Source organism: Periophthalmus magnuspinnatus, chromosome 13 (genome assembly GCF_009829125.3).
Source record: "Periophthalmus magnuspinnatus isolate fPerMag1 chromosome 13, fPerMag1.2.pri, whole genome shotgun sequence".
NCBI lineage: Eukaryota > Metazoa > Chordata > Actinopteri > Gobiiformes > Gobiidae > Periophthalmus > Periophthalmus magnuspinnatus.
The window spans coordinates 2,549,381-2,573,575 of NC_047138.1; the positions used below are offsets into that span (position 1 = coordinate 2,549,381).

At 40.1% G+C, this 24,195-nt stretch overlaps 1 protein-coding gene across 1 annotated transcript; it reads right to left on the minus strand.

The window, feature by feature from the left end:
- Positions 1–1,664: 1,664 nt before the first annotated feature.
- LOC117380536 (alpha-2-macroglobulin-like protein 1) lies at positions 1,665–23,283 on the minus strand. The gene is made up of 36 exons (XM_033977361.2): positions 23,160–23,283; positions 22,406–22,586; positions 19,202–19,358; positions 18,476–18,528; positions 18,042–18,062; positions 17,676–17,841; positions 16,984–17,068; positions 16,785–16,923; positions 16,545–16,662; positions 15,986–16,095; positions 15,749–15,916; positions 13,432–13,659; positions 12,184–12,247; positions 11,952–12,097; positions 11,237–11,386; positions 10,733–10,867; positions 9,980–10,073; positions 9,741–9,897; positions 9,324–9,549; positions 8,901–9,027; positions 8,296–8,417; positions 8,087–8,138; positions 7,910–7,993; positions 7,057–7,233; positions 6,331–6,409; positions 5,880–6,036; positions 5,717–5,791; positions 5,067–5,229; positions 4,400–4,587; positions 3,784–3,996; positions 3,174–3,298; positions 2,998–3,088; positions 2,267–2,335; positions 2,083–2,188; positions 1,941–1,982; positions 1,665–1,819 (listed from the first exon to the last, which is right to left on the minus strand). The coding sequence occupies exons 1-35, from the start codon at positions 23,243–23,245 to the stop codon at positions 1,942–1,944; spliced, it is 4,353 nt and encodes a 1,450-aa protein (XP_033833252.1). The 5' UTR covers positions 23,246–23,283; the 3' UTR covers positions 1,665–1,819; position 1,941.
- Positions 23,284–24,195: the final 912 nt, after the last annotated feature.

Genomic DNA, 24,195 nt, shown 5'->3' on the forward strand with positions numbered 1-24,195 from the left:
TCAATAATATGTTATATGGTATTTAGTGTTTTATTTTGGTAGTGAGGTAGGAACTGTTGTTTTTTGTTTGGTTCCGCTCGACCGCTGAAAGGGACGCACGCCTGGGTTTTTAACTGAAAAGTGTGGCGTGTTTGCAAGATATATTAAAGTTACACAAAGTTAATGAAAGTAAAGCTCATTCTACCTCCTAAATTTGGGTCAGCCAGCGAGGTATGTGTTTGTAGTTTCATGTGTTATTTTTATGTTTTGAATTATTATATTTCTAATTGTAATTTATGTAAATGATTTAGTTCGACGGTGGTTCGGTGGTTTGACGGCATTGTTGTCATCTACAATCAAGTTTGCACTTGTATCAATTAAAGATTCATCCAGCCATCAGTAAAAGAACTCTTTATTGACACGAGGAGGTGGCGTGGTAGCTTTAATGCAGGGCATCCGGACAATTCCAGACATCCCTTGCATGACCTATGTCTGCACAGAGAAACACACGGAGTAGCAGGTTCCTCTCACTGAGCTGCAGGACAGTGCGCTTTTCGAGGTCGTTTGTCCCTTCAGCTATCAGGCTGTTTAACAGATCTGCCTGATAGGAACTGTAATTTCTATATGACGAGTACTTTATATTATTGATAGTAATATTTTATTGTTTCTACTGTTATTATTGTGTGTGTTTGTGCAAGTGTCTGTTTTCTGCCGGACACCTGAATTTCTCCCTTGGAGATTAATAAAGTTTTTATCTATCTATCATTATCTAAGTACCAAGGCAGGTTTTTCGCTAGCATTCAAATTAGCAAAAGCTAGCAAGCCTTTCTCCGAAGAAGAGTTTTTAAAAGAATGCACAGTAGAAACGGCAGGTGTCTTGTGTCCAGAGAGTCAGGGCAAGTTTGAAAAGATCAGTTTGTCAGTGAGAACTGTGACTGTGTGGAACAGACTGACAGATTTAGACAAACAAATAAGATTAATTTTCATCTGAGGGATTAGTTGTTGATCTTTTGGGACTAGATAAAACTGAATTTGAGTTTTTCTCTGTGTTTTATTTAACTGAAATTTAATAACTGAATTCTTTATGAATTTATTTAATACATTAATTAATAAAACATATGTATTTATAATAACTCATATTTGTTTGCATGTTATATGTCAGTCATGTGTGTAGTACATATGTATCATGTACTAAAATCACAACGGACATTTTATTTTATATATTTAATATATACATAGATATAGTTTATAAATTAGCTATAATAATTATTTTTTAACTTAGCTTAAATTCAAGTTTGTCAATCACTGCAGTGAATAAAAACAATCAAAAGAAAAGAGGAAAATAGCGCCATCTAGTGCAATAATTGATACACTGCCCTTGGTGGTTTCTCCAGTTCAAAGTTTAAAATGTAGCTATTTCAAACACTAAGTTTAACCATTTTATTCTTACACTTTTAATTAATCAATTTCTTATTTACATTGAATCAAATCCCAAGAAACTTCCACCATCCCCCACTATAGGACTTGTGTGTTTTGTTTACATGAAGGTGAAATAATTTTTAACACACAACTTGAACAGTTAAAGTTATAATAGTCCTATGAACTTATATTAGAGCAAAATAGAGTAAGTATTAAGTTATAATCAATGTATTAACCACAGTAAACAACAATCACCAGACAGCCTGTGGCCTCAGAGGACCAGTTTATTGTTCACAAAAAATATTTCATCAAGTGTAATATTGTTTCTATAGTAACACCAGGACATTAAATGTTTATCACAAAGGTACTTTTTAATTTAGAGTTCAAACACTCAAAGGATGATAAATCTTCATTCTTCAAACTAGAAGAGAATAATCATCAGAAAACGTCCTTACATTTGTCAAGATATTAGATAAATATTTTTGCTACAACAAACAACATTCTGCTTTCAGATTTTAGTCGTCACATGTAAAGACTCTTACCTCAAACACAGGGGAAAATGTACTCAGTCTCATCTTTGTCACCTGAAATTTGAGTAAAACAGTATTTTAGCTTCACTGCAAACTCTATCGGCTACATCATTTTAAGCCAATTTACATCAATAAATAAATCCATTTGACGTACTTGTCTGGTAGTAGTCATAGAGTCTAACCACAGCGGGCTTCAAGTTGTGCACTGGGAGTTCTTGTATCAGCAGTAACTCGTGATTGATGGGTATGTTCTTCAAAAGCTTTTGAAGGAAAAACAGACAAATTATTACATTTAAACTTTTTTATTATTATTAGGTCAGTCAGACGCTTTTACTCACCTCAGTCAGATAGACCATAATGTGATCTTTGTCCTGCTCAACTCGCTCTACCAATAGTGACTTTTTCAGCTAAAAACACAACGACAGATGTTAAAAAGGACAGAGACTTTTTAATGGAAAAATGTGACTATATGACAGGCTAAGATTTAAATCAAGAAACAAAACCAGGATGAAGCTGTAAGAGGAATATAAACAGGTCTAGACTAAGTGTGTGTGCACACTTTTGGTCCTGGTTTGATCCTGGTTTGGTCCTGGTTTGGTCCTGGTTTGGTCCTGTTTTGGTCCTGGTTTGGTCCTGGTTTGGTCCTGGTTTGAGCCCAGTCCTGATGAGGACTTGGTTTGATCCTGTTCTTGTCCTGATTCAGAGCCTCATTTATGATGTAGCGCTTGTGCTAAAACAAGTCTAAAATAGGACTAAAACTACCGTAAACCACAACCAAGGGTAAAATGATCAACTACAAAAGTTTTCTCTTTTCTACAAAATCTTAACTCATATCCATTAAATTGTGACTAAACCAAGACCTAAATCTGGATTAAAGCAGAACTGCACAAGGACCAAACCAGGTCTACCACAGGACTAAACCAGGACCAAACCAGGACCAAACCAGGACCAAACCAGGACCAAACCAGGACCAAACCAGGACCAAACCAGGACAAGTGTGAAATGAATCCCAGGCAGTTAAAGAATATTTTCTTATATTCTTTCACATTTATTTTGTACAATAACTTACTGATTTTAGAGATTCAGAGTCTACAGTGAATCCAGAGAGCACTTTAATGTCGAGGATGACCATGTTAGTGGAAATCTGTTCCCCATTGTAACTGTGAATGACAGTAAATTCAGTCACTACTGGACACAAATGAAATACGATATTTAAATATAGATCAGCTGCAGTTTAGATCTTACGAGGACTGGATCTTAAGGTTTACTCTGGGTCTGAGAATGTTGCTGTCACAGTCGGCCTCTGGAATCACCTCTACTTTGAAGGTCGACTTCTCATCGGGGGGTGGGACGTTGTACTTGACAGAAACCTGAATATATGATCAAAACAAAAACTGAAGAACATGCATGAAGAGCATTTGTGTGGTTTTAATTAAACCTAAAACATGCTTTTGGTCACCTTGAGATAAGTATTTCACATTTCTAATGTAAAATAACGTTGGGGCTCCCTCTGCTGTCAGCAAAGGGAATGAACAAATTGAGCCCTTAGGCCCCATGAATGCTACGCTAACAGAGCTATGTGTTTGTTGTGAACACAATTTAACTGCAGAATTTTCAGTGATGGCTTATGGACTTGGGCAGGAAAAGCTCAGATTTTTACCTGTGATGCAACAATCTGGGCAAAATGGGGCAAGTATTTTTGAGTGATCAGAAAAGACGACTTTCAATTAATGAAAAATAAATATACTTTGATATAAGCTCAAAAAAGTACATTTTGCACAATATGTGTCCTTTAAATAATCCCTAACAATATTTTATGACACACTGTAAATGTAGCTGTGGTGCGTTCGCTGACCTGTATGGCGGCGCACGTGTTGCCCTTGACTTCCACAGTGTATGTTCCGGTCATGTCTTTGAGTATCTTCTCCTGATACAGCAGCTTGTTGTTTTGGTTCACCTCAAACGTCAGCTGACCACTGGGAGACTGAACTGTGACTGTGCTCTGACCCTCAGGGCTGTAGACCAGAGCGGAGTAAAGAGCCAGAGCCTGCAGAGTGACCACTGTGTCCTGGAAGAGGATCATTTCAGAGGAGGAATAAACCAGGGTGGTCTCATGACATACAGGATGCATTTTTATACTTTTTTATAGAGTAATGGTTCTCAAACTTTTCACATCACCTAATATAATATTTGGCTTTCCAAGAACCACCAGCTCTAACCCCGGACGACATGAGGCCTAAATTACACTTAAAATGAGACTGGATAAGGTATTTATAGATTATGAATACACAAAGGAGGGCTAAAGCATGAATCCTAATCACAGTTACTGGGCCATAATTGAAATAATTATATTTGAAACAATTATATTACATATCATTTATAAATCCACTGTAGAGTGAGTGGCTTTCATCCAGGTTTTTAGGGGCAGGAGATGATGTATTTCACACATGTTATTTATCAGATTTTGGCACCTGAGTGGAGCTGTAGCCTCCATAGTAGTTCTGCTGTTTGGTCAACCAGCGGACAATTGGGGAGGCATAGCCCAGGTCTTGTTTGTTGGGGGCCCAACTGAGTTTAGCCAAAAGCACGTAAGAGCTCATCTCCACAGAAAGAGAGGCGGAGGTTTCATCAGACTTCTGCGACCAATGGAGGAATCCACCTGTGAAAAACACACATCAAAATGACATCAACATTATATCTCTTTATCCAGGTTTATCCTTTAAAGCAGTCCATGTCTGTACTGAAGCATGAGTTTCAAGTTTATTATTATAATTATTTTTTTCCTATCTATATTCTCTATCCCTTCTTTTCTCATTTACAAATGACTAATAATAGCACTCTCCTCTGACATCTCCAGCCGTTAAGGTGTACACTTTTTACTTTTAAATTATTACTGAAAAATATATAAAAAATATTATATATATAAAAATATATACATACTCGGAGAAAGGCCGTGCTCTGCTGGAATGCTTTGGTGTGCATTTTATGTTGAGAGCCATAAAGACTTTTACTTATTTTCTAAAACCAAAATGTTTGTCTTTATTTAACACATATTTCTGCTACACATTTTTACCCATAAGACCATGCTGTTTTCTCTTGCACGTGTGTAAATAGCCCTATCTTCGTAAAACCACTCACCATCTCTGTGTCCCACTGAGTCGAGGTGCTGCAGCAGTTGGTCCCTGGTTGTGGCGTCTTTAGCCAAAGTGAAGACGTAGGCCATCAAGGCAGTGGTGTAAGTGTTACTCAGATCACTCATGGACGACTTCAGGCAGGTCAGGGCCTGGCCCACTACTGGATCCTATAGAAAACAAAACACAATAACAGGGTTGGGTAACGGTTCATAAAAACTACATAATTAACTGGCCTTAGTCAAGCATGAAGAAAGACTTAAATCATAAACATAGACAAACAGTTGATGAAAAATGATTCTGGCTCAGTAACATTTTAATGAATACCCTGATACTAATTAAGTAGTTACTAAGGCTGAGTCGTTCTTAGTAAACAATTTGTTCTTTATAAATCCACTGGTTTCAGAATTATGAAAAATTAGGACTGTTTTAAAAATGATTATCAATTTAAAACAAAATATATCTTTTGAATTATGGAAGAAATTGGATATAACAGGAAGCTGAAACAAATGAAACTAGAATGAACCTGGTGGTACGTGTGCAGTGACTAATATGTTGATATATTACGTCAAATAAAACAAAAATGTAACAAGTAACATGAACAAAAACAGATTTTTATTTTATCTGTTACTGTAGCAAACATATTTTTTTACTCACATCTACAGGCACGCCCATCTCCAAGAACGCAGCAGTGATGTAGGCAGTCAGAGTGACTTCATCAGAAACTCCTCCCTTAAACGTGAATCAGTCAGTGTCTTTAAACAGCATAAAGAATTGTATTTTAAGTGGTCTATAGGCAAATGTTAAGTTTATTTTTTACCTTCATTCTGTTGTGAAACAACTTTCCAGCTAGTGCAAAGCAGCCGTTTGGCATCTGTGTCGACTCCAGCCACGTCTTTGCGTCCTGGATATTTGCTGGGTCGATGTAGATGAAATTTTTGGCTTTCACAAAGGATCTCAGGACAAAAGCAGTCAGCCTGAGGAATAAATATGCACAATCTGTAATGTAGTCATAATCTCCACTGCATTCATACAGTATTGACATGTCTTTAGCCAGAGGCAGAAATACTAACCACTCTACAACTTATACCGTACAATATTTACAGAAAGTTTAAGGGGGATTATAACATTATATTAGTCAAAACTGAAGTCTTGAGTGCTCAAAAAACAATGAATTACAATGAACAAAATGTAAAATACTGCTCTATGTATGCTATAGTTCAATACTTATTACCGCCAAAAAACTTCTTCAGCTTCTTAAATTTACCCACCATGTGTTTTCTGATTCTGGAGCTCCAAAAGTGCTGTAGGCGCCATTACTGTGTTTGTAGTTCAGCTGCCTCTGGTAACCTGGGACATAAAAAGCAACAACATTGTGTGAGTCCATCTCAGGAACAGAGGGATCTATGAGAGCCAATTTCTATGGTGAGTATCTCAAACTGTAAAAACAAAACAGGAGGATCATGTTGTTGTAAAATGGAGGGACACCGTAATATTTAAGTGTTTACCAAAACAGTTCACAGAGAGAGAGGAACATCAATGGGTGCTATTGCAATTACAACCAAAAAGTCTTGATTTCTTTATGAGAAAAGCAGCTATTTATTTTTGTTATTATTTAACTATCATGACATTTTATACAATTCATGTAGCATTACAACAGTGGGGTATTCTCTAAATGCGTGGGACATGGACTAGGGCCTCATGACAGGTGGGCACCTCAGCACAGGTAGTTCTGAAAGATTCAACATCAAACTAGAGTTGGGCACCACACTTTTAAAAATAAATGTGTTTTTTGTGATTCCTCTAACCTGAAAACAATACAATTTTGGGTGTAATAACACTGCATCAAAACAGGGATTAATCCTGGAACTAAACCAAGAACAGACTAGGACTACACCAGGACTAGAGCAGGATCAAACCAAGTACATCAGGACTAAACTGGGCTCAAACCAGGACTAAACAAGTGTTAATACACCCTTAAATTTGGTTTCACTCACCACTGGTCAGATAGTGTGTGGCCTTCTCCTGGAGCTCTGATGTGAGCTGGTTTGTGATTTTTAGATACTCCATGATGTAAATGTTTGGGGCCAGGAGCGCCATATTTTGCTCCCCGCAGCCATAAGGCATCTGTAGGAGACCGTCCAGGTTCTTCATGGCTCTGCCCAAAATGTCACCTGCACAAACACACTCATTATTACAGCTTTATATGGGTGTATGCCATTTCAAGATATTACACTCAAACCATATAAAAATGATCACATTTTTGTCATATAAATATTGTTATAGTCATTGTTTCTCAATGACTCAATATTTAAGAATGCTTTTCGCTAATTGTGCTTGTGTCTGCTTTATAGTTACACCCATGTATCATCATAAATTGGGCATTTTAAATTGCAATATTCATCTATAACGATTTAATAAAAAAGGAAAAAACATTCCGCTGACATCTGCGTTAGTTGACATCGCCATAAACGTCATTACAACAAAGAGCCATGCAGCTGTCGGCATCTGTGATGGCCGCAGATCTTTTTTCATTTGTACCAAAATGACTATGTAAAGCTGCAGAATTCTACGAGCATCACTAAGAAAATAAAACTGGACAGTGGTGGGCGTGGCCGGTGGCAGTGAAAACAGCAAAAAATAAGTGATTAAAGATGCAGATGCAAGATGCTCAAACATGCAGGAGTCACTCCAAATACAACTTCAGGTGAGTAAATGGTGAAGGGGAAACAACTATAACACAGTTAAAAGCTCTGAAAAGTCAATTTTGCTTTAACTACTTGCCAATAAACCTTAATTAAACACATTTTAAAGATTTTTTTATTATTAATCTTTTTTGTAAACTCTTACCCAGCACTGACACTGCAGCCCGAGCAGACCCAACAATCACATTTTCAGGGAGTTGAACTTGAATCTGTTCAATCAGTGTCTGTTCTGTGTATTTTACCGTTACAAAAAAAACAATTCATTAGATTTTGTTATTATAATAATAATAATACACAGCACTTAGCTCATATTTGGTCGTACCTTTAGGGCAGATTAGCAGGTTGTGGCTCTTCATCATCTCAATTCCTTCAGCCTGACAAAAGAAAAAAACATTTCGATATCATTTGTGACTTGAAACTTACAAAATTACAAGAAAACTCACCTGGACAAAGATATATGTGTTATAATGTCGTAATATAAAATGATATATTACTGATGTATTAACTGAAGAACAGTCGTTGTGTGTGTACCTTCACAATGAGGGGCCGGGTGACCACATCGATGCGTCCTCTCTCAGGGACAAGAACGATCTCATTGTCACATGACGCTTGAGAAGCCACAGCCTCGGCTCTAACTGTCACGTTCATAGAGCCTGGAGGACGCACACAATTTCCATCAATCATCTTTCATGCAAACTGATTCAGTCTGATTAAGACACTGTTCATTTACTTTCATTAATTTAAACATCAAAAGAGAATGTTTTTATAATTACACTATTTTCTAAGAAACCTGAGTGTTTTCTCATATTAGGGCTACAGTCGACTGAAGACACTCTTGGTCCTGCCTGTTGTCTCTGTGTGTCTGACCCAAACTGCACTCACAAAACTATTGATACAGAAAAAGTACAAGAAAACAATGTATTTATATAGAGACAGATTAAATTTGTGAATCATGAGTGACTTTTTACACATAAATACCCAAAAATACCAAATCTTTGCCTACACAGCCGTACATATTATAATATAGTATTTTCAATTCTTGCTATCTCATAAAAATCTGTAATAAATGCATAAAAGTACTTTTTTAAATAGACTTACAAAAAAAAAAAAAAACCCTGGCTGTGCAAAAGCCTCACCCAGAGCAGTGGCGTCCATAGTCCAGCTGACAGTCTTGCGCTCGTTGCCACAGAGACAGAACGTGTAGTCAACTCCAGGGACTGGGGTCAGGGTGTAGTCCTCAGACTGGGCTGGGGTTACAGCAACCTGACAAAAGCAAAAGGACTTTTAGATTTTAAAACTAAATTTATGTTAAGTTATATCTGAGATACAACATAATGTGTTGCATGATTGTGTAAGCAGCCATATTTTTAGCCTAACTGCTTTTCTATTTCTCTCTTTACTCCTGAGTCTGTTCAAAAAGACAAATCTGCACCGAGGACAAACTGGTAATCACACACGGGCACACAGAGACTCCGATATCAACAATGCCAATACCTGAATCACTATATCGCCCAAACCGACTAATGAACTATTATAAGAGTCGATTATTGTACAGTCACCATCATGCAGCTGGTGAGGTAGTTGAAGACAGTGGCCTTGAGTTGGAAGCTCTCTCCTCTGATGATGGAGTAAGGCAGGCTGAGCTGCAGGAAGAATGGCTGGAACACGGTGAACTCTTTTCGTGGGGCCAGACCGAAGCCCTGAGGGGACAGACAGAAGGCCTCTGTCACCCAGGTCGTGATGGTGTCCGGGATCTTCACGGCCATGTCCACCTTTCCAGAAGGCCTGAAAAAACAAAAATACAGATGTAAAAAAATGACCATACATTGAAGAGAAATATATTAAGTAGTAAACAATGAGAAGCTTTATTGAGGCTTTGCCTGTATTATTCCACAGCAGAAAAGTGACATAGTGTACCTTTAACGTTAAAGCCCAACAATTAGAATTTGAAAAGATTTTATTTTTGCAGTACTAACCCGATTTCCACCAGGTTCCAGATCCAGGTCTCAGGAAAGAAGGTTCGGACAGTCTCTATCGCTGGAAGAGGAGGAGGAGCAGCACCTCCGAATACCACCCCGGGAGGAGCCATCGCCACGACTCGGTTTTCCATTGCAACAACTCCAATGTCATATCCTATAGCATTAAAAATCAGATAATGCAAATGCAAAATGTATAGTAGCAAAATTAATGTGTAATAATAAAAAATAGAGATTACTATAGCGGGATCCAAAATGGTATTCTCGTCCCAAATAGCTGAGGCAGTCAGGCACTCGGATCATCAGGTTTGTAGCCATCTTCAGTCCAATGTTCTAATTTTATTGAAAAACATCCAAACATGTAAAATGTGTAATACGTGGCAATATCCATGGGGCGTGCGATATTAACCTGGCTCACACTAGACTGATACGTGCAGCACTCTGAACTGAGTGCTCCACATTATCAGTCTGGGATGGCTCTCACTGAAAGTGACTGGACATTGAACATCATGATAATTATTTGAATCTGAGCGTCACAACAACGGAACAAGCCAAAAAAATCTAATTTTTGTTACATCCAGTTGAGAGAAAGGCACAGACATCTTCCCTGTCCACACAGTCACAAAGCACTTAGCACAATGTATTGATGCTAAAATAGGCTGAAGTATGAATGTCAGTGTCATCGTGTTTGTTTTGGTTTACTTGGGCACTTTGCCTTTGGTTTCTGCACAAACCTCAATGCTCCTCTGTGATTGGTTCGCCTTACTGATTAACCTTACAACGGGTGAATGCAAAGATGGATTCTTTGTGAACTCACAAACGAGGATCTATCTTGATGTGCAAGATTAGTGCAATATGACAATATAAAAACAAACTGTCATCTTCCGATTTGATTTCCAATTAAAACTGTGACTTGGGCTCTATGGAAAATTATAGCTCTATGTTAAATATTCAACATATATTTAGCAGAAAAGATTTATAAATATTTTTACCTGGAAGACAGTGAAGGGATCGTCTTTGTTTCCTGGGTAGGGCCAGATGGATCGTTTGGGTCTGACCTGGAGACATTCTGTGGGGTCTCGTGCCTGATAGGGGACATATCTGTTTCCAGGCAGCAAGTTGTAAATCTGAAAAAAACAAAACAAAAACAAACCACAATGGACAATTATAAAAGAGAAGAGCATTTACTGTTGGGATATAGAGTTTTTAATTGAATGCAGTTATAAGGTTTAGTCATATTGTCAAAAATAATATATATTGATGCATTTTTGGGACAATAATTAGATCAGATTTTTGTCACTAAGGATGGGATGATATTTATTTTCCACTTTGATGACTGTGACCAAAATTGCCGTGTTGCATGTTTTATAAAAATGTAAAAATAACACACAAGGCATAAGGCATTAGTATATGATATATTGCTACTTTTGATCCCTCACTCTAACACTAATAAACAGCCTATGAGTGTATTTTGATGCTGTGTGATTCTAACTAACCATTTCCGGTTTTAGATATTTTCCCGGTTCTTGGATGAGGACGCTCTGGTCGATGGCGCTGATTCCACACAGGGAGCTGGAGTGTCCCGTCACGCGCAGGGAGGCATCTTCTCCTGGGACGCCCTGGGACGGCGTAAACTCAACCTCCACCTAAACAACAAACCAAACTATTACTGCATGTTTCAGTATGTGCAAGAATCATATCCACACAGTCTAAAGGTGCAGTATGTCACTTTTATGGTGGAGAGTAGACTGTCTGGCATGTAACATATCTGTCTTCATGGAGATAATCAAATGGCCCGACCAAGCCAAGTTACAGGTCAGATCTGTGGAGAGCTGGCCACAGATTGAATGTTTTTCAAGGTCTGAGGTAAAAAAAAGAAAAAAAATCCTATGACGTGAACATAAAAAAAATCTATATGCATTGTGTGAATTCACTGTGATACTACCTCCTCACACAAATATCTGTCGATTCATTATGAACTACACAACTAAAAAGCTTACACATTTAAATACTGGTTATAAAATAACATTTTGTTCATAGACAAGATTCAGCAATGAAATCAACAACATTTAAAAAACATGTAGCCAGTTAAGACATCCACATACTCAGCCTCAGTCAATCATATGCCTTATCTATCAGTAACAAGACAAAACTGTACATTGTGTTTCTTTATACTTCCAGTATATTTTCGGTATGTTATCTTGCACTGACCTTGTGGCTAAAACATTTCTCGGTTTGAAAGCCGGCGCTGTGGGCGATGACGAAGGAGCTAGGCAGGACGGCGTAGGCCACAACGGTAAACTCAGGAGCTAATTCTGCAGTGATTTGTAACTTGAACGAAAAGCTGTCCTCAGTCACTGAAAGATTAAAAGGGACATCTGCATCAACAGATGCAGTTTTTTCACATTTTTCATTTTGGTAGTAAAAAGATCTCATCATTTACCTGCGTCTTTAGACACAACAATTCGCTTACGTCCCTGCATCACAATACCATCTCTGGCAAGGACCTGAAATTATATCAGAAATACATAATATATTTCATATAGTTGTGATACTGAAGTCATTTAGTGTTGTAGTAAAATAAACCATTCAAACCATGTTTATATGTACCATTTATAATAAGTTCAGTCATAGGGGACACAGAAAATCATTACGAAAGCAAATTACTCATATAGTTTAAAGTTTAGAGATGTGTTTTGTTTCATTCACATGTTTGAGTCACACTTTATTATTAGTCTGTCTACATCTCAAAAGCTCAAAATGCTCTGTTCCACCTTGTGATGTCATGAAGCGGGAGTTTTCACGTTAATGGCTACTTTTTACCTTTAGTTCAGTAGAGATTTGTAGAAATTTTCCAAGTGACTGACATAAAGGTGTAGTGTTTTCTGTTTGGGAGAAGAACTCAGCCTAAATATGCAGTGTGTGTTAAACATGTGTGAATGAAACAAACACAACTGCAGGTCTGTTTGTGACGAGGAAACAACATTATAACAGATCAGAAAATAGTGTAATATGGGCCATTAAAGTGTATTGCTTAAAATGGGGGTGAGTTTTTCAGTATTGAGTCTTTTTAAACTACCTGTACAACTTTTATAAAATATCATGACCCTCTCTTCTTTTAATTGTGTATAAACTTAAACCAGGGGTGTCCAAACTTTTCTCATTAAGGGCCACAAATTAAAACACAGAAAAGCTGAGGGCCGATTGAGGGCCATAGACTGGTCGCCAATAAAGTGAATACTTCAAATTTGTGCTATTATTACAAGTTACACTGAACCACCTTTATTCATGCTTACATCCTCAATGGGACACAATAAATATTTAATATGGACAGTAAGTGGATTTTCAGAAATGTACAGTCAAAAGTACTGTTTAAGGTAACATGGGCCAATTCACCTGGAAGCTTGAGGGCCCAAAAAAATTGGTCTGAGGGCCACATTTGGCCCCTGGGCCACAGTTTGGACATGCCTGACTTAAACACTTAAAATGTCACCTGTTTGTCAAGACATATCACTCTGTGTTGTTCTGTGTTACAGATTTTTGATCTTTTCTATAATATTGTGTTCCTTTTAAATGTACAGCTATAAAAACAAATTTCTCAATGAAGTAACTATCTGAAATGTTATTGACACAGCTATTACCACCTGCACATATTGGTCCTATACTGTCATACAGAGCCTGAGCGTCTCACCAGGTATATGACGTCCATCGGCCCCTTGTCCTCTTTCACCACGCTGTAGTTGATGGTTATTTCCTCCTCAGTGTCACAGGAGAGGGTCTCAGAGTTTCTCTTCACCTCGAGGGAGCTCACAGTTTTGGTGTCTGGAGTCGACTCCAGGGCCATGGACAGCGAAATGTCCCCGGCCTCATAGAACGGGACCCTGTATCCGGGGTACTCCAACACGGGAGTGGTAGTGATCTGGGGTTTAGGACAGATTCAGAATTCATTCAAAAAGTGTTAACATATTATGCAAGAATTGGGTTGTCAAAGATATCAAAAATCAGATACTAATCAATAATAAAACTAGTATTATAACTGGATACTCATTTAAACAAGTATCGATACATAACTGGATAAAATGTCACCTTTCTTGAACAGTTTCATCTTGAGTTTTATCAGTGTAAGACCACATGCTATAATAAACAAATACTATTACTCCATCCATCCATCCATTTTCTTCCGCTTATCCGGGGCCGGGTCGCGGGGGCAGCAGTCTAAGCAGGGACTCCCAGACTTCCCTCACCCCGGACACGTCCTCCAGCTCCTCCGGTGGGACCCCAAGGCGTTCCCAGGCCAGCCGAGAGACATAGTCCCTCCAGCCTGTCCTGGGTCTTCCCCGGGGCCTCCTCCCGGTGGGACATGCCCAGAACACCTCCCTAGGGAGGCGTCCAGGAGGCATCCTGAGCAGATGCCCGAGCCACCTCAGCTGGTTCCTCTCAACGTGTAGGAGCAGCGACTCTACTCCGAGCTCCTCCCGTGTGACCGAGCTCCTCACCCTATCCCTAAGGGTGCGCCCCGGCCACTCTGCGGAGGAAGCCCATTTCAGCCGCTTGTATCCGCGATCTTGTCCTTTCGGTCATTACCCAAAGCTCATGACCATAGGTGAGGGTAGGAACGTAGATTGACCGGTAAATCGAGAGCTTCGCCTTCCGGCTCAGCTCCTTCTTTACCACAACGGACCGATACAGCGACCGCATCACTGCAGACGCTGCACCGATCCGCCTGTCAATCTCACGCTCCATCCTTCCCTCACTCGTGAACAAGACCCCGAGATACTTGAACTCCTCCACTTGGGGCAGAGACTCACCACCCACCCGGAGAGAGCAAACCACCTTTTTCCGGTCGAGAACCATGGCCTCGGATTTGGAGGAGCTGATTCTCATCCCAGCCGCTTCACACTCGGCTGCAAACCGCCCCAGTGCCTGCTGCAGCCCTGGCGGAGTCCAACATGCACTGGGAACAGGTCTGACTTACTGCCGGCAATGCGAACACAGCTCCTGCTCCGGTCATACAGGGACCGGACAGCCCTTAGCAAAGAGCCCCGGACCCCATACTCCCAGAGCACCCCCCAAAGGACACCACGAGGGACACGGTCGAATGCCTTCTCCAGATCCACAAAACACATGTGGACTGGTTGGGCATACTCCCATGAGCCCTCGAGGACCCGATGGAGAGTATAGAGCTGGTCCAGTGTTCCACGACCAGGACGAAAACCACACTGCTCTTCCTGAATCCGAGGTTCGACTATCGGTCGGATTCTCCTCTCCAGCACCCTGGAATAGACCTTACCGGGAAGGCTGAGGAGTGTGATTCCCCTGTAATTGGAACACACCCTCCGGTCCCCCTTTTTATACAGAGGGACCACCACCCCGGTCTGCCATTCCACAGGTACTGTCCCCGACCGCCACGCGATGTTGCAGAGACGTGTCAGCCAAGACAGTCCCACAACATCCAGAGACTTGAGGTACTCAGGACGGATCTCATCCACCCCCGGAGCCTTGCCACCGAGGAGCTTGCCAACCACCTCAGTGACTTCAGCCAGGGTGATGGACGAGTCCGCCTCTGGGTCCCCAGTTTCTGCTTCCTCCTCGGAAGACGTGACAGCGGGATTGAGGAGATCCTCAAAGTATTCCTTCCACCGCCCGACAACATCCCCAGTCAAGGTCAGCAGCTCTCCACCCGCACTGTAAACAGTGTTGGTGAAGCACTGCTTTCCCCTCCTGAGGCGTCGGACAGTTTGCCAGAATCTCTTTGAGGCCGTCCGATAGTCCTCCTCCATGGCCTCCCCGAACTCCTCCCAACCCCGAGTTTTTGCCTCTGCGACTGCCCGAGCCGCGGCACGCTTGGCCTGCCGGTACTCATCAGCTGCCTCAGGAGTCCCACGAGCCAACAAGGCTCGATAGGACTCCTGGGTACTATTACTTAGTATTAAAAATTCCCTTATTGTCTAAGAAAGAGCTTTTAAAATGATCCTGGAGCCCTCTGATCTACATCTTCAGTGTCTTACGTGGAGGTGGATGTCTCCCCTGTATATCGAGGTGTCGAGGGAGAAAGTGGCCACTCCATTGCCGTCGGTTGTGAGGTTTTGTAGGTGTCGTGACGACCAGCGCTCGCCCTCAAACAGGTACAAGTCTGTGTTTGCCATGGGCTGGTCATCAAATCTCACGGCCTTAACCTAAAACACACCGGATAGTATTATGTGAGTTAATTTACTAGTAACCAAGGTAACAAGTGATGGACTTACTTTTCCTTGTATAGTGCTATTTTTCTCATAAACCTTTGGTGTGTCAAAAAAGGACAACTTTCCAATGACGTATGAAATAGAAATTCCTTTGTGTTGCGTGTAAGTGGTGCCTGTGAAGAAACAAAAGCTTTTAAGAAAACATACTAAACGTCTCATATTATGCACACCTGGAGCTGTGTGTTGTTTTATTCACACATGTTTGAGTAACACTTTATTACAACAGTGTGACATCTCCAAAGCTCAAAATGCTCTGTTCCACCTTGTGATGTCATCAAGCCCATACTTATCAAGTTAACAGCTTCATTTACCTTTTGTTCAGTAGACACTGGAAATTCCAGGTCTGAAATCATCCAAATGATTCTAGTGAAGGTGTGTGGAGTTTAAAAACACATTGGAGCACTTCCTGTATTACCACATGACATCACAAGGTGGAACAGAGGAGTGTTTTGTGTTTGAAAGAAGAACTCAGCCTAAATATGCAGGGTTTGTGTGTTAAACATGTGTGAATGAAACAAAACACAACTCCAGGTCTGTTTGTGACGAGGACAGAACATTATACCTGTTCCCTCCTCTTCCATTTTCACCACAACCTCTATTTTGTCCTGCACAGCCTTTTGGTCCAGTTTTGTGAAAGTGGACATAGGGAAAGTAAAGGTAGCACACCCATTCTTGTCAGCCTAGAAACAACCAAAACTGATTATATTGTACATGTTGGATTGTCGCATACTGGTTTAAAACCATCTATCTTCTATTATGCAGCTAGTTTTTGCTCCTGTTGTATATTAAATTGACAATGTACCGGTTTGTTTTCCGTGTGGCAGGGGGCAGTGACCTCTGGGAGGGCATCTGGATTATCATGATAGCCATAGAGGTATCTGTTGATTGGTCTACATGCATCCATTTTCAATATACCAGGGACAGGCTGCCCATAGGTGTATCTAAAGAGAGGGGATGTTTTTATTATTTAGTTTTTAATAAGAAGGGTTTACTGGACTTACTTGGCACAAGCTTCTACCGTGATTTCCTCTTGGGCAATGCTCACTGTCTCCATGGACGTGAGTTTGACATCAAACTTTGGCAAAACTGGGGGTTAAAATAAAGTTGTATTTATATGTTAATCAATTATAAATGAGTCAAATTGCTTGTGGTTAATTTTGTCACAGTCTGCTCTGGTTCAGTCCTGTTTTCCATCTGTCTCCCTTCATCCTCTGTCTCCTCCTGTCTGGGCGTGGCTACTCTGAGCGCACATCTACACTCCACCTCACTATAAGAAGAGCAGCCACTCCTCGCCAGTTTCTTTCATCTACAACATTAGTTACCGGTTCTTCAGTTGCTTTTTTTCAAAGTGTTTTTCCTGTGTTCAGATCCTGCTCACCTGCCTGGCCTACCAGCCCAACTACACTCATTTTTTTATACTTGAAGCTCAAATTAACTTTCATTTCCACTATATGTAGATCTTTTTACCTGTTCATTGAAAACCGTAACACTGATCTAAAAGAACTTAATCATAGAAGCAGGTACACTGACTTTCTGATTTTCTGCTGCTCTTTATAATGGTATTTCACTCAGCAGCATTTGAAATAGTTTTAATGGCTACATAACAATGTTGTACATTTGTGTATAATCTGGAGTCTAAATTGCAATGGGAAGGAAGTGCAGAATAATGCATTATGAAGTGACAAACACTTACCATACTGCTCCACTTTGAAGGGGTGGACGATTTTGTCCTCCCCAGAAGAGACAGTGATCTGGTAGGTGCCCTCTTTGGCCTCAGGATTCAGGGAGTAAGACAGCTGCAATATTTTACTGTCAGCAGTGTAGTTCACCCACTGCCCAATGCGGTTGGAGTTTGGATCCTGATAAACAAAGACAAAGCATTTGTTTTACAGTAATGATGCCACTTTCATCATTTTCAGCAGAGCAAAGAGCACTTTGTTTGGTCCTGTTATAATCCTTGTTTAGTCCTGGTCTAGACCAGGTTTAGCTTCGGGCTTAGTCCTTGTTTGGTGAAAATCAAACACCTGAAAATCTAAACGTGTCCCCTCCCAAGTCTTACCTCTAGTTCGATGATGTCATACTGCAAAAGAAAGCAAAGAAGAAAAAAAATAATCAAAATTTGCAGTGCTTATTTTGAATACAAAAACTGAAGGTCCCATTTGGGAGATTGAGGGATTACACACATCGTTTATACATTTTGGTAAAGTTATATTTATCTAAGACTCCATGCACCAGGTTATTTCAAATTTAAGTGATTGATTATTGGTTATCAGATTATTGACAATGTCTGAGAGCAAAGATCACAATGGTTTTTCACAGATAAAATTCTAAATCTGCATTTAAGCAAAAAATATTACGTAAGAAAGAAGCGTGGGAGCTGTGACCCTGAGTTTCTCTGAACTTTTAAGTCTGTATTAACTGAACAAACTGAACTCATAGTGATGCAACTAACTAAGGTCAGTTTGCCTCATTCAAATCAATAAAGCCACTCACATTTCGACAGGTAGGTCTGAGCTTTGTGTCCAGCGTCACCAGCCTGAAGTGCACTGCAGAAAGAAATAGACTTATATAATGGCTGCATTAGGTTCATATTTGGTTTGCAATGACCAAAACATAAACAATGAAACAATTACGACCCCAATTCCAATGAAGTTGGGACGCTATTCACTCATTTTCTATTTGATGTTTACCCCTGTGTTACATCATCTTTTCTTTTAACAACAATCAATAAGCATTTGGGAACTGAGGACACTAATTGTTGAAGCTTTGCAGGACAAATCCTTTCCTATTCCTGCTGAATGTACAACTTCAGTCGCTCAGCAGTCTGGGGTCTCCATTGTTGTATTTTGCACTTCATAATGTGCCACACAAAAAATATTATTTTAATCTTCTGTTCAAGTTCCTTGGAAAACTATGACAATGTCCTTCAGAGATATGTAGCAGAGTTAAAGCTTGGAAACTAACTTTTATACAAAAATACACTAGAAAAATGTAAGATGCACAAAAGTGAGTGTTATTTGGCCTGGAGAACGGTCTCCTCCTGCAAGATTCCACGGAAATGTTATTACTTTAGTTAAAACTTTCAACAGTAGTTCCAAAGTATGTTTTAAACATTCTTTTTCCATAGAATCAAAGGAAATGTGCCACCTCCAGAAAGTTACAGTGTTACTTGAATATACCCACAGTATGTGTCTTACACTTTAAAATAAGATAAATTACCAGTTTGTCCTGGGAGGTACAGGGGTTTGTCTGTCTGGATGAAGCTCACTGGTCGACTGGTTTGGATCACGACTCTGCGAACCTCTCGTGAGTAAAACGTTTTCCCTCGAACCTCCACCTGGAAGTCCTGCACCTGCTCATGAGTCACCAGAGGAGCCTAAAGGGCACAGAGACACACCGGTCACACACATTTCTGTGTGATTAAGGGTATATACAAAATATTGAGTACATTTCTATTCAAATGTAAAAATAAGCTCCCTATTTATTATAGTAGTATATAGACCGAAATGATGAGAAATGAGAAAAGTTTGGATAGCTGATTATTGGAGTATTGATCATGTTTGAAGATAGCAATAACAACAGCTAAAACCAGGAAAAAAGAACATATCAACTGATTTATTATTTACTTCAACCTTAAAATAACCCAATATTGTATACATTAGTTTCAGAGTGATGGAACTCACTCAGCGTCAGGGCCAGTCCTCGCTTTTAGGGGGCTCTAAGCTAAATTTGCCCTTGGGGACCCTCTCCACTTCAGTGCCACATATTCATATTTCACAACATGAAGAAATCATCACATCCAGTTGTTAAAAGACTGAAAATTCTAGATCCTCACAACAGTAACAGCCACAAGTATAACAGTGTAAAAACATGTCAGGATGGGGGGGGTCTGCCAGAGAAATGAAAAAATTCTGGTGCATTTTAATGTGCTGCAGTTGACTAAAGGGAGTTACATTTCTCATAATTACTCAGAGTAGCCAAACAAAGGTACACTTACTTCAAAATCATATCACTCAAGAAGTACAAAGTAGTGATCCAAGTTAAGAGTTGCATAAGAGAAACAGCCTGGGCATAACATCAGATTTATAATCATCAGATCATTTGGACTGAACATTAAATAAAAGAGGATTTCAGGAGCACATGATTTTTGTGTTTACTGTCAGGCTTCAGATGCTGTGATTTCATCTAAATGCCCATATTAATGAGTAGGATGCACAGATATCAATATCGGGTGCCAGTACTCGTACTCGTCAATGGGCTTTCGATACCAAGAGCCGATACCACTGTATCTGTGCTGCCTCTTTGACTCTCAGCTCATCTCTCACAGAGCAGCTCTGGACTTAAAGCTGCACATTCTTCTGCACATTAAGCTCAGCTGTGACACATGTGTCTCTCACGTGAAATATACAAATATTTAGGACTCTAAAGGTGTTTATAGATCACAGAGATCAGCGCAGTGCTTGTGTTTATGGTAGTAGCATGCTAACGATGCTAACGTTAGCATTAACGTTATAATTGACAAACACATTTAGCCACTGAATAGAGCAGGTTTAGAGCTTTAAAAGACGCACAGCAGCAAGTCCATGTGTGAAAGTGTGACCTGGTAAAAGAACAACAGTCACCGTTATTCTAACAGTTACCCGTTAGCAGTTAGCTCGTTAGCAGTTAGCCCGTTAGCAGTTAGCTCGTTAGCAGTTAGCCCGTTAGCAGTTAGCTCGGAGGAGCGCAGTTTGCAAAAAAGAAGTGATAAATATTAAAGCCAGGTGCTTATATAAATAAATTATGTTTTAATTATACCAAACTACAGTGATTTCAGTCGAGAAGTATTCTAAGATGAAAAAGTGGCTACACTATAAAAATCCTATGAAATAAACTAGATTTACTACTATAATCAAACACCAGTAAAAATAATGTCTGGTATCGGTATCTTTACTCAGTATCATACTCAGAAGTACTCGCTTTGCAAAAAGTGGTATCGGTGCATCCCTGTATGAGCATTCACAGCGCACTCAGGAGTCGTTCAGGAGTCGTTCACAAGTCGTTCACACAAGAGCAGAGACGATTTAACTACACTCACATCATCTGAGGTTTAGAGACAAAAGGATCACACACAACCAAAAACTCTGCTGTACTCTGTCCCTCTGAGGTGCGTCCTCTGTCCCTCTGACGTGCGTCCTCTGTCCCTCTGACGTGCGTCCTCTGTCCCTCTGAGGTGTGTCCTCTGTCCCTCTGACGTGTGTCCTCTGTCCCTCTGACGTGCGTCCTCTGTCCCTCTGAGGTGTGTCCTCTGTCCCTCTGAGGTGCGTCCTCTGTCCCTCTGAGGTGTGTCCTGTCTGCACAATTATACAAGTCCAGCCTCTCTGTTTTATCTGCAGGTCCAGGGGGGTAAAGTGGGGACATATTTTGAGTCTCTGAAAAGTCCTGTCCCGAAAACGATCCTCCTCTGAGCTCTTCATGCTTTGTCCCTTCACTTAACTTCATTAACATAAGTCTTTTAGTTTGTTCAAATGTCCCTCTGCCTCAGCGCTCCCAGAGTGCACCTGGAGGGGAGGGGTCCTTCACACAGGTGTAAACACGTCGCTGTCCACACCACTGCCCGACTCAAAAACAAATGTAGCAGCACATATTTAGCTACTGGAAATAAAACACATCTAATCGTTTAAGAAGGATATTTAGACAAGTATAAACACCGGAGCGCAGTTTAGTTTTCAGAAAAAAAAAGTTTCAATCATTATTTTCAATATAAATGTATGGGCTCTTGGGGGCCCTCTGGTGGCCTCGGGGCCCTAAGCAGCTGCTCAGTCTGCTTATAGCAGGGGTGCCCAAACTTTTTTCACCGAGGGCCATATCTTGAAAAATATTCGACACGGAGGGCCACAGTGGTCAATACAGTGGATAATTCAGAAGGTGCATTTAACATAGTTTTGACTTCATACTTAAAATAAGGCTTGAAATATTAACATTTGGTCTGTTTGACAATGCAGTGTGATGTTATTTAGGTTATATTGGTAGGATTACTCAAATTGGCTGTAAAAAGTACTGATTATCATGAACTGGGCCAGTTCACCTGAAGGTTTGAGGGCCAATAAAAATTGGTCTCAGGGCTGCATTTGGCCCCGGGTCATAGTTTGGACACGCCTGGCTTATAGGCTGGGCTAGTCCAAAGTATTATCTGTGTAAAACCTCCAAGCCACTTCTTCAGTTCTGAGACCAGAACTGAAGAAGTGGCTTGGAGTGAAATGTCTTCACTCTTACAACAATTTGTCCAGTTGACAGATTTGAACTTTGTCTTTTCTTATAAAACAAAGTATTACATATTTTGAATGTCACTGAAGCAGAAATGAATAGCGTAGCCTGTATTTATAGATTAACCACTACTTCTAAATGTTTGATTTATGAAGTGTTTGTTACAGATGTCTATACCAGAAAGTGGTGGCAGTTGTGGAAATCTTCATCAGATTCTTTCTGGAAGAGGGTGGTGTTGAGATCTGGGGACCTGAGCGTCACTGTCATCGTGAGGGACTCGTTGGGCTTCATGAGACTAGCACAAAACTTCACCTGAGCTCCAGACTCCAGGATGGCAGGAATAGCCACCATGTAGTGTCTGCAGACAAAGAGACGCACACACTGTGAAACAAGACAAACTGGAAAGAAAAGCTGGCATTTTATTTTAGTTTTTGTATTTTTTTTATTGTTTTTTAGGATCCGTCTTAGCTGCTCATTTGGATTCCACTTAAAAAAAAATAGACATTACACAATTAAAAAGTGTGGTAGAGTTGCACACTACTGTAATTTGGGTATTGGTTGTATCAAAAAACATAAATGAGAAGATAGAACATTTAAATTACAATCAATGACACTCAGATACTAACTGATACTAAAACTAAAATCAAAAGAAGATACTCATTTAAACAAGTGTCGATACTGATAAAAAAAAAAAAAAATTGACTATTTCTGAACTGTTTTAAAATGGTCTATATCAGAACTAAGACCTCTTTAATATACACCTGGATATGTTAAAGAAACTACTATTATTTTGTGTTGAAAGTGTATTGTCTACATTAGTATTAATTATCAAGCCTTTTTCTTAGAATCTAGTAGAATTTTAGTATCACAATAACACAAGTAATAAGTAGATTTAAACTCCCCCAGTAATATAATGATATTTGTTACTTACGGTCCTGCCATGGCCTGACCCAGATATAGGCACACGACGGTCACAAACAGCCCCCATGTCTGCATCTGGATCCCAGGACGACCCATGACTGATCAGGACGGACTACAGTCTCATCAGCTGTTAAATAGTCTGTGAAAAGAGGACACACCCCCAGGACAGTTACTCCTCACTGACTAAACATTTGTAGAGTGGGTGGGTAGTTTTCTGTAAGAGACATAATGAAATTGTCAACAAGAAATTAGTAAAAAATCACTAGGGTCAAAAAAGGTTATGTACATATTGGGTTAGCTCTTGTTTTGCTTTTGACCTGATTTAAAATGTACTGAGTCCAGTTTGATTTACTCGGGTACACACGGGTTACAGTCCAATGCTGTGGATGCCAAATTCAGTTTTTCTTCTAGATGTAAGAGTTACTTTCACATTGGCTTTGTTTACATGCACACCAAAATCTGATTATTATCTGATTTACAGACCTTTAAGATGATTTTAATTGCATGCAAAATTTGATGTGAGTGATCAGAGCAGACATGGGCAAACTACGGCCCGGGGGCCACACTCGGCCCGTTGGGCTAATTAATCCGGCCCGCCGAACGTGACCATATTATATTAAAGTAGGTAAGGGTGAACCTTGTTCAGTTTACCCTTCCCCTGTAATACCAATGTGTCCCCAAAATATGGAGCTGAAGTGCGCCATCTTTTGGGCAAACATTGGCACTACAGGGAAAGGTAAACCTTGTTCTTATCAGCCCTTATGCTAAAATTTGTTTATCAAAGAAAATAAAAGTGGACAGTGAGCGCCGAGTGTTTAATACGGAGTGGACAACAAAATATGTTTTCACTGAAGTCCGACCAAAGGCTGTATGTCTAATGTGCCAAGAAACTGTCGCGGTTTTCAAAGAATACAGTATCAGCCGTCACTTTGCTATGAAGCATCTATGCTAGCAAGTATTCAACACAGCAACAGGCTACGGCTCAGAGGGCAGCCAGTTTACAGACTCAGCTACATTTTCACCAGTGAACAGCATTTCAAGAGTCA